This window comes from Rutilus rutilus (genome assembly GCF_951802725.1).
Source record: "Rutilus rutilus genome assembly, chromosome: 4".
Classification (NCBI taxonomy): domain Eukaryota; kingdom Metazoa; phylum Chordata; class Actinopteri; order Cypriniformes; family Leuciscidae; genus Rutilus; species Rutilus rutilus.
Genome location: NC_140212.1, coordinates 6,452,543 through 6,466,026, shown reverse-complemented (window position 1 = coordinate 6,466,026; position 13,484 = coordinate 6,452,543). Strand labels below are relative to the sequence as shown.

General features: G+C 39.0%; 1 protein-coding gene across 1 annotated transcript in view; it reads right to left on the bottom strand.

Moving 5' to 3' along the window:
• The window catches only part of creb3l2 (cAMP responsive element binding protein 3-like 2), a 19,265-nt gene extending 6,078 nt beyond the window's left edge, over nt 1–13,187 (bottom strand). Inside the window, exons 1-6 of the mRNA XM_084407889.1 lie at nt 12,871–13,187; nt 3,755–3,983; nt 2,425–2,615; nt 2,254–2,338; nt 119–300; nt 1–37 (exon numbers count right to left, since the gene is read on the bottom strand). The exon at nt 1–37 is cut by the window's left edge and continues 110 nt beyond it. Of these exons, the coding sequence (XP_084264015.1) occupies nt 1–37; nt 119–300; nt 2,254–2,338; nt 2,425–2,615; nt 3,755–3,983; nt 12,871–12,966 (820 nt within the window). The 5' untranslated portion in view covers nt 12,967–13,187. The remainder of the gene's footprint in view (nt 38–118; nt 301–2,253; nt 2,339–2,424; nt 2,616–3,754; nt 3,984–12,870) is intronic.
• Between the last annotated feature and the right edge of the window lie 297 nt (nt 13,188–13,484).

Here is a 13,484-nt window from a genome sequence, read left to right as displayed (position 1 = left end):
CCTCAGTGAGCAGGAGAGGACCTGAGCCCTGCAGTTTCTGTCAGAAGAGGCCAGAGGAGGTCGCTTGACCATCTTCTTTAATAAAATATAACAATTAACGAGATTTGGCGGTACTCACATGGGGTGCCGTCAGCAGAGGAGAGTTGGAGAGGGAAGAAGGGGCTCGTGGCGCCACCTTGAGGACAGCGGGGGTCTGTGTGGGGCTGGCGGGGGCACAGGGGTGTACAGGGCTCTGACTTCCCTCAGAGTCGCTGCCGTGAGAGCTGGGAGGAGTGGGCGGCATGTGCAGAGACTCCAGGCCTGGAGAAAAGCATTACAGATCGATTCTGATTGGTCAATCATTGCATTCTGTGGGCAAATATACGAATTTTCTGCATAGCTGTGCTACAGTCATGTCTCCTGTATCACTCGGAAATCTCGTTTCACACGTGTAATATATCTTTTTGTATTCAAATAATAAGATAAACTATTTAAATTATTACGTGATTAAATTATCATTTAAATTTAAATATTTAAATTATTTAAATTAAATTATTTTTAAATTAATTTTATTTTAAAAATATTTAAATGTTTTTCTGTAAGTACACACGTAATAAGCATTGTTCTCAAATAACTTAAAATAAAATAATTTAAATTAAAATATTTAAATAATTAAAATAAAATTATTTGAAACTAAAATCAATATTTCATATCCTTTTATTTATTTATTTTTTCTGTAAGTACACAGGAGTTTTAGATTTCAAATAACTAACAAAGTATTTAAAAAAATATTAAATGATTGCTAAAATAATTTAAATTACAATTAAATTATTTGAAACTAAAATCAGTATTTCATGTTTATTGTTTTGGAAAGTACATGTAATACATATTTTCTTTCTTCTCAAGTAAGTATATAATTTCAGTTATTAAAAAGAATGTATTTTATTTAAAACTAAAATCAAAAACTAGTGTGTGATAATGTACAGTCAGCAGGTCATTATTGAAAAATATCACCTAGTTTATGATAATGACCATGTACACTCTAAAAAATGTGAGACCTGTCCAAATCAAAATTTTCTAGAGACTGGTCATATCTAAATGTTTCAATATGTTATTCAATTTCAAATGTTTCAATTGGCCTAATTAAATCTCTGTGAATTCAATTTGATAAATTGTGGCAACAGTCTGATAATATGGGCTCAATCAGAAATAATATGTTGAGCCAATGCTGTGTTGTTGGTCCAATTAAATAACTTCAATTGTAGTAGCAATTTTATTTCTCACTGTCCCAAAAGAAAACAAACATTAATACATTAAGCAAAGTACAGAACACAGACAACAGGGTTGTCATTTTATCACATCACTTTATTAACAAATCAATTCCAACATGATATTTGGTGAAAATACCTTATTTTAAATAAGGAAAAACACTGAATACATTCAAGAAGTCTTCAGAAGTAACAGGATGTCTTGATGTGGTGAAGGAAGCTTTCAAAAGCAGCACTGCATAAATCAAAAACCTGCAAATAGAAATAAAAACTAACATTAATGACAACGTTCCCCCGCATCACATCTGGCAAGTGACAGGACAGAAGTTACGTAATTATAATAATGAGGATGAGGCAGTCAGTCGATGCAGATTTTGCTTTATCTTTTATTTCGTGGTATGTAAATATATCCTGCTTAAAGCTACTGACACGAGCGATAAAAAAAATAAACAGATGAATATGAAAATCATAAGCTTGACGTGTGTGATTTTAAAAGGTAAAAAGCCTTGAAAGAGGCATCTCAGAAGTCGATCAAACAGTATTTTAGACACACCATCAGATAATTATGTGGCAACCAGGAAAACACAATCATGAAACCAATGAACGCATGAACTCGCTACTGCTAAATGCCTTTTAAACTTCCTACAGGGTGCTAAAGCAAAACTTTGGGGAATAATTTCAGTGCTCAATACTCACCATAACGTCTTGAAACGTGTGACGATGAATGTCTGTATTCTCTCGGGAACATTTGTTTCGGTCTTCAGCCCCGGCTGGTCCTGCTCCGCTCGCGAATCAATCCGCATTTCGCATGCACATACAGTTTTTTTGGATGTAGGACTTTTATTGAGCCAATATGTAATTGTCAGTTTCCACAATTTTTCTAAATTAAAATGTTTTTTTTTTTACAGTGTACATTATATCTTGGATTAATAATGGACTTGATACTATTAACAGTGATCTTTATTTTCAGTGACTTAACACAAAAATGTCTGAAACGGTGTTTTACCTTTGGATGAGAGGTTTAAGAACTGATCGACCTCGTGTGGCTCCAGCTTAATCTGAGGGTTGAAACTCTCACTGCCCTCTTTCACCTGCAACAACACACATAAATCAGCACTTCAGTCAATTCAAGCACTGACTATATGGGTGTTGTCATGCTCATGCTGAGCGGCTTAACCTGTGCGGCCTGAGGGAGGGTCCGAGACAGGGCGGGGTCGCTGGTGTCAGTCACAGGCTCAGACGCGGGACCCTCGGGGGTCAGGGTGAGGGTCAGGGTGGGCAGCAGGACGGGTGGGTCACACAGGAGGGGTTCCATCTTCAGCCCTTTATCTTCCTGCTCCATGGGCCACTCGTCATTGTCTGAATCACCTAATAAAACAGGAGTTCAATTACAGATGCATTTACATGTGAAATGATCTGCATTTAAAAGGCACCTATTGTGCTTTTATTTGATTTGACCTGTGCTGTTTAGCTGTTTGTCCATGTAAACAATCAGCACATTTACAAAGCACAAAGTCCACTCCAAAGGGAGCTCATCTCTCAAACAGAAATGCCTAATTTCAGTCCTGCCAAGACTTCATCATGTGGTTACATAAGCACATGTATAAATGTGCGGTTTCATACACTACACATTTATATATTTTTTATCCATGCATATTTGTGACCCTGGAGCACAAAACCAGTCACAAGTCGCACGGGTTTATTTGTGGCAATAGCCAACAATACATTGTATGGGTCAAAATTATTGATTTTTCTTTTATGCCAAAAATCATTAGGATATTAAGTAAAGATCATGTTCCATGAAGATATTTTGTACCAAAATAGGAATAGGAAATAGGAAATCCTACCGTAAATATATAAAACATTTATTTTTGTGAGTGAAAGCAGCACAATCGCGAACATAAATGGACAACTTTAAAGGCGATTTTCTCAATATTTAGATTTTTTTGCATCCTCAGATTCCAGATTTTCAAATAATTGTATCTCAGCCAAATATTGTCCTATCCTAACAAACCATATACATCAATGGAAAGCTTATTTATTCAGCAAATTTCAAACAAATTGACCCATGTGACTGGTTTTGTCATCCAGGGTCACATTTGTTATACACTGATTATTTTATTTTATTTTATTTTATTTTATTTTATTTTATTTTATTTTATTTTATTTTATTTTATTTTATTTTATTTTATTTTATTTTATTTTATTTTATTTTATTACATGTGTGCTTAACCTAAAATTAAATAAATGGACATGAAATAGGGATTAAAACTTATTAATTTAAATTATTTAATTTAAACAATAATTACATTTAAAAAAAAAAATAATAATTGAAATTGAAATATTTTTAAACAATTTATTTTAACCAATCGTTTACTAATTCACACAATTTTATCATTTCAATTTAAATAAAGACCCCAAAAATAAAATTATGAACTTGTAAATGAGCATAATATGGGCACTTTAAGACTTAATTAAGCTAGTTTCACATTCTGGCCAAAGCTTACCAGCATCACTGCCAGGTTCCCCGGGCAGATGGGAAAGGGGCGACTGTGGGCGCGAGTCTCCACACAGCGAGTAACTGTGTTCAGCTTGAATGTGTGGCGGCACTGGAGATGCAGGGGTCAGTTCCTCCTCTGTGTCCATGGCATCTCCACGCCCGGACAGGAACGGGTCGCTTAACAGCTGTCCCAGCAAAGCTTCTTGGGACAGATCATCTAGGAGCTCGGTGAAGTGCTGCACAAAGAAGAACAATAATTGGAGTGCTCATTAAACCACAGCTTGAAATAGACCTTAATTGCAAATCATAAAACATCAGCAGGTCTCTTTGAAGATCAGATCCCATAGCCTGGAGGAACAGACAGTGGTGTTCTGAAACGAGGACGCAAAGTCCTCACAGTTTTTTTATTTATTTTTATAAATCAAATGTAAATGAATGTCCCAGTTACACTTGACGTGGTCACATTTTCGTGGTTAAATAAACATTACATTGAAAAAAAGTAAAGAAAAAATAAACCAAATACAATTCTATTTTGTAATCTCATTAAATTAGTGTTTTAAGAATTTCTACATTTATTCCAAGATAACTAAAGGCATTAACAATTTAAAGAATATATTTTTGTAAATTCCAAGCAGACGGCTCGTTCCGATGAGAAGGTTTGATTCGGGTCCAAAAAAGACATTATCTCCTTGGCATTCCTATCGGTGCATTCCAGCCCTTGTTACAACACCTCAACATGGTACCCTACTCCTCAAACAGGTTTGGACAGGCTGAAACCCTTCCAGACATCCATTTTATCACATAAAATCACTTAAACGCCGGTTTCCTCCATATTCTAACAGCAGCAGAACCTAATCAGATTTCCTCCTCAGGGGCAGTTTGAAGGAATGGTCTGAATTCAACACGTTCAGCATTTTTGACTTGCTGTGGATTACCACACAAACAAACAAAAAAAATATGTTTAATGCACTTACAATGAAACACTGGGATAAAGTTGTACAAGCGTGATAGAATTGGTTACAAATGGTGTCTGAGGAAAGCACAGCAATTCTAGAGCAATAGAATTTGAAGCAGCTCCATCACAACAGACTGGTCTCCATCTGCACAGATGAGTCAGAGTCCAGGCAGCTCATCCACAGGGAGAGGGTCAATGCAGCTCTGAGATGCACACACTCAAACAACTGCTGTCTCCTCTATGTGCATCTGTTCATGTGAACAACCAGCAGGATCCACAGTACAGTCACGCATGGTGCAATATGCAGGTCTCTGGGTTCAGCCAACAAAGGCAGATTATAAGATCAAACAATGCTGCTTTGACTAGCACAATCTGATACAGCAGGATATGATACTTGGTGCTGCTGACTGACAGGAATATACCAACACAACAGACCAACACCGTGTTGAAATTGCATACTATATAGTAGCCAGGTACATACATTTGGTTTGAAACTTGCTTAGTGACCTTTAAAAAAGTATGCTCTATATAGTATGAATGAAATTTGAACGTACTACATCCACCATGTTGTTATTGTCACGTGACCTAGAGTTGCTTCACCACCATTCACAAATCCTCTCCCGTGACCTCATGGGATAGTAAAGTGCCCATCAAATGGGCAAGTAGTAGGTCATTCGGGTACTTTTCGCCTACTATTTTTCGAATACTATGTTTTTCGCTTACTTGTGTTAGCGAATTATTCCGTTTTTGGCAGTATCTGGTAGAAGCTGAGATGCATGTGTGTTGAAGTGCATACTTATTGCTGTGCATAGTGGACACTGACAGTGTACTTGTCAAGGCCACCAAGCAGATAGATCAGTTTGGCTAACATTAATGATAAACAGAACGGCCTGACAACATTATGTCATTTGAGGGGTCATGTTCATAGTGGGAAAAAACAAAACTGAGGATCTATTCCAGAAAAAAAAAAAAAGCCTAACTGAAAAAGAAGGCCATTAGTGATTATTTGGAATGCTCTTCATATGTAAAGTGGAGTAACTTTGCATATCCAGAATAAGTTCCCCCACACAAAGTGTATCCATGACTCTAATAAGCATACAAATATATGGCACAAACGAACATTTTGAAAAAGCCATTGAAAACCATTTTGCAACATTTTGAAAAACACTTCTGAGAGATTTCGGTCCCTCCACTTTGACGCTTCAAAAAGTTCATAAAGAGATCGTAAATCTAATCCTTATGAATTGAGTGATTTAGTCGGAATTTTCTGAAGAGCCTCGATCGATGATGAATGGATTTAATTTAGTCTTTTATTCTGAAGATGAAGAATTTAGAGTTTAAAGGAATACAGCTTAAAATAATTACAATAAGACATTTTTAGCGGTCATCACTTCTGTAGAAAAATATAGTGCAGACACTGGACAAAGATCAAACTTTCAAGAGCGCATGTGTCGACCGCCTGCGTTCGCGCACACTATCAAATAAACACAGATGCATAAGAATGCTGTCTTTTGGAAAAGAGCCTCCAGGAAACACGTTAGAGAGATGAGTTAAACAGAGGCAAACTGAGCAAACTAGGAAGGAAAGCGGTGCAGTTGGGGATCAAAATGGAGAGAAGCCAGCGTATGGGATCAATTACAGACTGACTCAGATCCAGAGGTTAGCCAAGTCAAAGACAGACAAACAAAGAGAGAAAAGAAAACAGCTAAATGAATACACAAAGCAACATCAAGAAGTAAAGAGAGAACAAGTCAGGATTGACAAAGCCATTCAGGAATGCCTTGTCCTACATTTTCCACTTTTGTTACTCAGCAGCAGCTCTGTCTGGACAGCCGACCTCGGTGAGAAAACGTCTGGACGTGCATGAGAAATGCATGCAGGTGTTTCAACAGAGCCTGCCGCCCACCCCAAAAACATTTTAAGTAGGCTATGTGTTCATATAAGCAGTTCTCTAAAAATGTCTCTTGTGAACTTGCTTGAACTCCATATTTGGCAAAGAACTGCTTTTCTGGAATGTCTTCTTCGACCAAAAACATCTATACGGCAAGCACCATGTAGAACGGAGAAGCAACAGAACGCCATTGAGCAGCAGTTCAGATCAGGTCAGGAGTGGGTGAAGTTATCCAGAGGTGACATAACATAGTTGTCGTCTTCTATGTGCATTTACAGCAGTCATTTCCATTTCACTGCAAAATTGATGAATTCTCTCATGGTGGGGTTATGACTGTAGAGTCGCCATATTATTATGCCATTCCTGCATCAGTCACGGGCGATATGCAATTACATCTGACACTCTTGAGTGTGTGATAAGATGATTATGATGATTGCTGAAAATTGCTGGGTGTCGACTGCTCTCTAAGAGGAATATAAGAGACCGCTCACTTGGAGGAGGACGGACGTGAGGTTTCCTAAGGTTCAAGGATAGAAATAATCACTTCTAAGTGCCTGTTTGGGATCAGTTCCTTCACCAGATGGCAATGGAAAAGAAGTGCGCTGCATTCGGCACAGTCTATACTTCATTTAAATACCATTATCTCGGAAATAAATATGATTGTCCATTTTCATTAGGCCAGTCGCAATTATTAATTAATCATCTAATCGCAATTATTTGAGATGACCGCAATAATTGTGCTGTTCAATCACGTCTAAAATGTTGTGCCCAATACACAGCTGTTTGAGTAAGACTTATGAATGCCTGCATCCAGATGGGTGGATTCTGGGAGTGAAGGCTTCTTTGTCCGTAGTTTGGATGGGTGTAAAGTACATGTGGTTTCAGTTGGGGGGGAAGGTTTCTGAGTTTTTGCCCAGCTGGAGAGTCGAATAGTTGTTGAAGCCGCTCCTCCAGTGATGACAGAGACGTTGGGGGTGGCGACAGTGGTCTGTAATCTTTTTCCCCTTAAGGGGGTCGTGAATATGTGCGCAGGAAGAGGAAGTTTACAAGCCAAATCTGGACGCAGATGACGCAACTCTAAGCAGCAAAACAGATGTGAGGAAAGCTGAACCCGCAGGAGACAAAGATCAGCGCTCGTGAGGCTGGACCTTGTCCATTACGCACAGTTGGACTTGACTCACTGATATTAGCCACTAAAAATTGATTTACTTTGGACTGAAGCGCTTCAGACTTATCACAGGCTTGAGGAAATCCAGCTTGTTTGTCCTCTTAAACAAAATTCTCCAGGGTGGTTGACGGATCTATTTAAATGCTTTGTGCATTAAAACTGGTGGCCTTATTTGACTGGGTAACAAGGGTCTTTTTGACCCAAATTCTGAGTTAACCCGTCAAACTGGACATCTGTTTAGTGTTTAATGACTGCTGCTGTGAGTCAAAACAGCTCAACTCCCAATAAACTACATCACTATGTAGGGCAAAGTTGAATGATAAAGTTACTTTGAGGAGAAACTGGTGTTCCTGTCTTAATCAGATCATAATTAATTAACGTGATGACATGAGGGTGAGTAAATAATGACAGAATTTTCATTTTTGGGTGAACTAACCCTTTAAAGCAATGTATTGTATAAAGTGCTATATAAATAAATGTGACTTTTCTGGGAAAAGTTGTGTATCTTATTCTAAAGTTCACATTGCAAATCTTGTTTGTGCCAAAAGACAAATCCCACCAGAAGTCCATCACTTTTTCCATGATTCACTCCACCCTCTCTGAGTGTGTTTTGAATTCGCTTGGCTCTTGTTCAAGCTGCTTGTGCGCAACTGTTGGGGCCGAGCGTGAAATGTGTGCCATCGCAGCTGCGGCTTCAGATTATATCAGGGAAGAGGCCTCGATAGCGACTGTGCTGTAAATTCAAAACAAGACCGAACACATCCTCCATATTCAGGGACGTCCCATCCTCCCTTCCCCCAGCAGAGAGTGATGCGCTGAAACTGCAGTGGCGTCTGCGACTTCTGGAACTCCAGGGGTCCAGGAAACGGCTCCTCTGTAATCAACATCTGGTCAATAGTGACCTTAAAGTGCACTGGATGTAAACAAGCAGCGACGGCGGAAAACAAAAATCCAATCTGGATTGATTGGAAAGACTTGATCACCCACTATTTGCTCTTTCAGAGGAGGAACAGTAAAACTGAACGGAGTGAAAGACTCCCTCTATGTCCAATACACAAGTAGCAATGACATAAATGAGCGACGCATACCACCATACCATGGTATATATTACTTTTTTTTAACATTAATATTTTAGGTTTGAAATATATACATATAATATCAAGTCAGCAAATACAGACTGAAACGTTTTAGATTCATTTAATGTGAGTCAGAACATTCAATTCCCCTTTTATTTTGCAAAACAAATTATAAAATAAGTGTGTGTGTGTGGGGGGGGGGGGGGGGGCAAACTTGCAGCTCACTAACAAAATCAGTGGCTTTGTTCTCAAAAAATAGAGGTTCTCATGCAACATTATACTCCCAAAGCTAATAACCTTTCACGCATCCCAACACCTCCATTACAACTTCCCCACCACCAAAAATACATTGTTTGAATCAAAAAGAAAGATCGGCCTCCGAGGGGCACTTAGACAAGACCTAGTGAAACCACAAGATCATGATGAAGAAAATGAATGAGTAATGAATATGTGTGCGCTCAGAGAAGGTTCAGGCTCGAGTTGCAGCTCATACAAACCATCCATTCAGAGCAAAAGAGCAAGAATGTGCATCGCAGAATGATGCAGCTTGCAAGAAAGACGGGCGCCGGGCCTCACAGAAACCCTGCCCTCTCGGAGAACAGTCCCGGCCTGTGTCCGCCCGGCCCACAGAGAGCAGAGAGACAGAGGGTTTCTCACTACAGACCGCCTGCCAGCAGACTCGTCCCCCTCCCGTCCCGCAAGACCGCTCCACTAAAGCTTGAGTCATCAGTAGCACGGCGCTGTAAAGAATACCACGTGACTCCTGAGTGACAAATGTTATCAAAATGTCAGAGAGCTCAGGGCTACAAGTTCAGTCTGCCCTGACACGCCATCCACTGTGCACACACATATTAAAACACCAGGATGCTGTCAATAAACTGCCATGCCCAAATTCATCATGCAGTCTATTTATGTGTATAAAAATTACACATTCAAATCTCACCGACACAATGCAGTTTTGCAGTTACTAAAGCGTCTTGAATGTATTATATACAAGTCACTGTTTGGATCTAAATAGGCGAATGCTTAAGAGTCTATGATTGGATCATTATTGCAGTGATTATTTTTGCCAACAGTTCTTCTAACCCTAACTGGTGGATAGTTTAGCTTTTCTTTTCTTAAACAACCGTGTAGGAAGACACATCATGGCCATATTCCAGGATGACAATGTCAAGATTCATCAGGCTCAAATTGTGAACGAATGGTTGGGAGGGAGCATGAAGAATCATTTTCACACATGAATTGGCCAGACCTTAAATTCATTTAAAGTCTTTGGGGATGTGCTGGAGGAGACTTAACAGAGTGCTTGACTCTTGCATTGTCAATACAAGATCTTGAACTAAAATGGATGTACCTCTCGATGGAAATAACTGTTGTGATGTTAGACACGAGTTGACCACTGAAGCCTCTCGGTCTGTTCCAGTCACACGAGATCTTGGAAACACAATATCAGCAGCACAAACCAGATGTGAGGCCAGACTCTTGTGCTGGAGTTTACAATCAGACACCGCCTCTACGGTCGAGACAGACAACTTATTTTCTTAAGATATCTTCGTCAGTCCAGTGTTTAACATCACTGATTGTGTGTGACCAAAGAGAGGGAATGTTGAGGGAGTCATATATCGTCATGTTATCCATGCAAGAAATTCAATGGCTTAACATTAATAACATTACAAATACATCTATTAAAGGTACTTTCATTCATAACAAAAGAAAGATAAGTCTGGTATCAATGCAAAAACAGCTTCATGTTATGAAACACACAAAAAAATGCAAAAATTTTATTCAATTGAGTCTCATAGGATGAGCTGGTATAACCGGTCCAACAAAATCACTAACAGCTGACGCATTTCTATTGTATAACACAATTACACAGTCCTATAGTTAGTTAACTGGCATGCACAGATATGAACCATCTTGCCTTAATGCAGATACTGGTATCATAGCTAATAGAAAAGAGTTTTCCAAAATTATATTCTTGGTATTAATAATAAATAAATAAAAAACAGTGTAGAAGAAATAGATCAGGCTGAATGAAAATCCTTTCTATGAAAGTTCTACTGAACTGATAGTGTTCTCAGCTGATCATAACATTAATCATCAAATGCTATAAAACTGGGTGGTAACGATTGTCTTCAGTACTAAACAGGTTAGTGCACATGCTCTTGCTAAAGCATGCCTTTCCTCATATTTGCCATAAACCAAGAATGGCTTTCGAGTGGCTCAGGAAGTACATCTGGTTGCCACAAGGCCCCAGTCTGCAGGAGATAATGTGCTTTCCAGGCTAATCGTGTCAGTGTGATTATCAGCACTAAGAAATGCTGATCATGATGCCTGAACTGCTCCCCTCAGCATCTCCTTAACCCCTGTCTTAAGGGAGGAATGAGCCTTGGGTTATTTTTACTATTTTTAATCACCTGAGATATGACGACTCAAGAGTCTTTGCTTAAAGAGTAATTGCAGGAAAGTACAAACACATAGGCTATCCTTTTATACAAGTTCTTCCCATTTGACAAAGAAGACATAATTGCAACTCTCAGGAACAGAAGACAATAATTGGGCCTATTAAGTCATAAAAAGGGCATGTTTGCATTCCTCAAATATTATATAGTCAGAAGATTGGCTTCAGATATGCATAAATTCAAATCTGAAAGTCACCTGGCACACCACAGCAATGCAGCTGACTCATAATGCAGAAGGACACGGCGCAGATGCAACATGCATAATGTTAACAGATGTATGCAACAGACCGAGTCCACAAAAGTAAGCTTCAGGGGAGCTTAAAGCTCCAACTGAGAACAGTTTGCGTTGTTGTGTGGAATTCCATGTCAACAAACCCTGGGGAGCAAGAGTGAAAGTGAGGGGAACTGGCACATAGAGACCAATGAGGTGGGGGAGCATGTATGTGTTTGGGGGGGGGGGGGTCTGATGGGGGCCTTAAACAAAGACCTCGTTCTGTTCTAAAGGTGAAGGAGAATGTAAACCATTCCTCAACCTTCACAAAGCATATACAGTTCTCATGGAAGTGCATGTTACCGCCCTGATCCTGTCAGTTTTTGAATCCCAGACACACCACACTGTTGTACCTCCAACGCCTGCTTTGATGCTGTCTGGAAAAGAGTAACATGCCTCGTCTGGTAATGGGATCTCTTGCTTAGAAACTGCTTGCAACTTACCACATTTGTGCAATTAACCTCCTTCGATGTGTTGTTCATATCATAAATTTGAGTAGTAGACATGAAATAGGCTACTTTCATAAAGTTGACATGTCCTGTGGTGTGACTTGCTTGCATTTTAAAAAACATTTTTTTAATTATTTTGAGTTCATAATGGTTAAAAGACTACATGGAATATGTATACATGTATAAATACATTTATAATAAAAAAAGAAAAAAAAAGTTATTACATTACACCATCAGGACTATTTAAAAAATCAGTTCAGATAAAAAGGATTTAAAAATGTTTAAAAAATATAAGACCAAAAATGCACTTTCCCTTATGAATTCAGATACATTTTAAACTAAAATCTTCATGTTGAATAAAAAAAGTACATGCACCAACTACCAAATTCCCTTTGCAACTACCCACTGTGAACCCCCTAATTAGTCAGCAGTCTACCCATCAAGTAGAGGCCACTTTGAGCAGAAGTTGGAACTCAAACCTATTATTACATAACCTGCAACAACACTTCAAAGATTCGAGGCCTACATTCTGAGTTTATCCATATGGGTTAAAAAACCATTACTTTGTGTAGCACTGCACTATGATCCAGTCAACTCCACCATCTGAACTTTATCCCTTGGAGCCAAGTGGAACCCATGGCACATTAGTAATCGTACAGATCTCATTTAAAGTTTCTCAGTGAGCGATCAAGTCAAATAAACACTATTTGTACGACTAAATGTTGTAAATGATAAGGTTTAGAGCCATTTAAATGCGTTCTGGATGATCTGACACTAGTTGCAACACATCAAAACATGCGAAGTGAAAGATGGCAATCATGCTACGGAACCATGAGGAGATCCCCACTTACAGTGCTGTATAAAATGTCGCTTTCCCCGGGTTCGGACAATTCGCTGAGATTTTTGTCCCAGTGTAAAAACGGTTCCCCGATATCCATAATTTCCATGCCTCGATCTGCGTCTGTACTAAACCGTCACTGAGGCGCAGTCGCTTCAACGGCTCCACAAACGACTATTTGTCAGCGATAGCGATAATGTATCCGTTAAATGGCTCGTTCGATTCAAAGTGAATGTTTTACTGTCAACGTAAAGTTGATTACAAGTTTGTCGCCACTGTTCACGGAACTTTCCTCTCAGCTTCCTTGAGAAATGTCGCCCCTTCACAGGCGAGTAGGAATTTGGGGGCGGGGAAATGATGGGAATGGCAAAATTTGTTTACAAAAGACCGTTTGTGGACTATACTTCTTTCAGGGAATGTTTCAGATGTTTCCAAACAAATAATAAAATATGGCCTTTAAAGGGGTTTGTATTTTGTTACGCTGTTTGAAAAAACTACGTATAAATTTGCCCTAAAATACTCAAACTTTACTATCTGAGGTCCCGCCCTTGGAATCCATGCGTCAACCAATAAGATGCGCTGTTACGTTTAAAGCTCACCTCACTTTGAGAAGTACGAAAATCACGG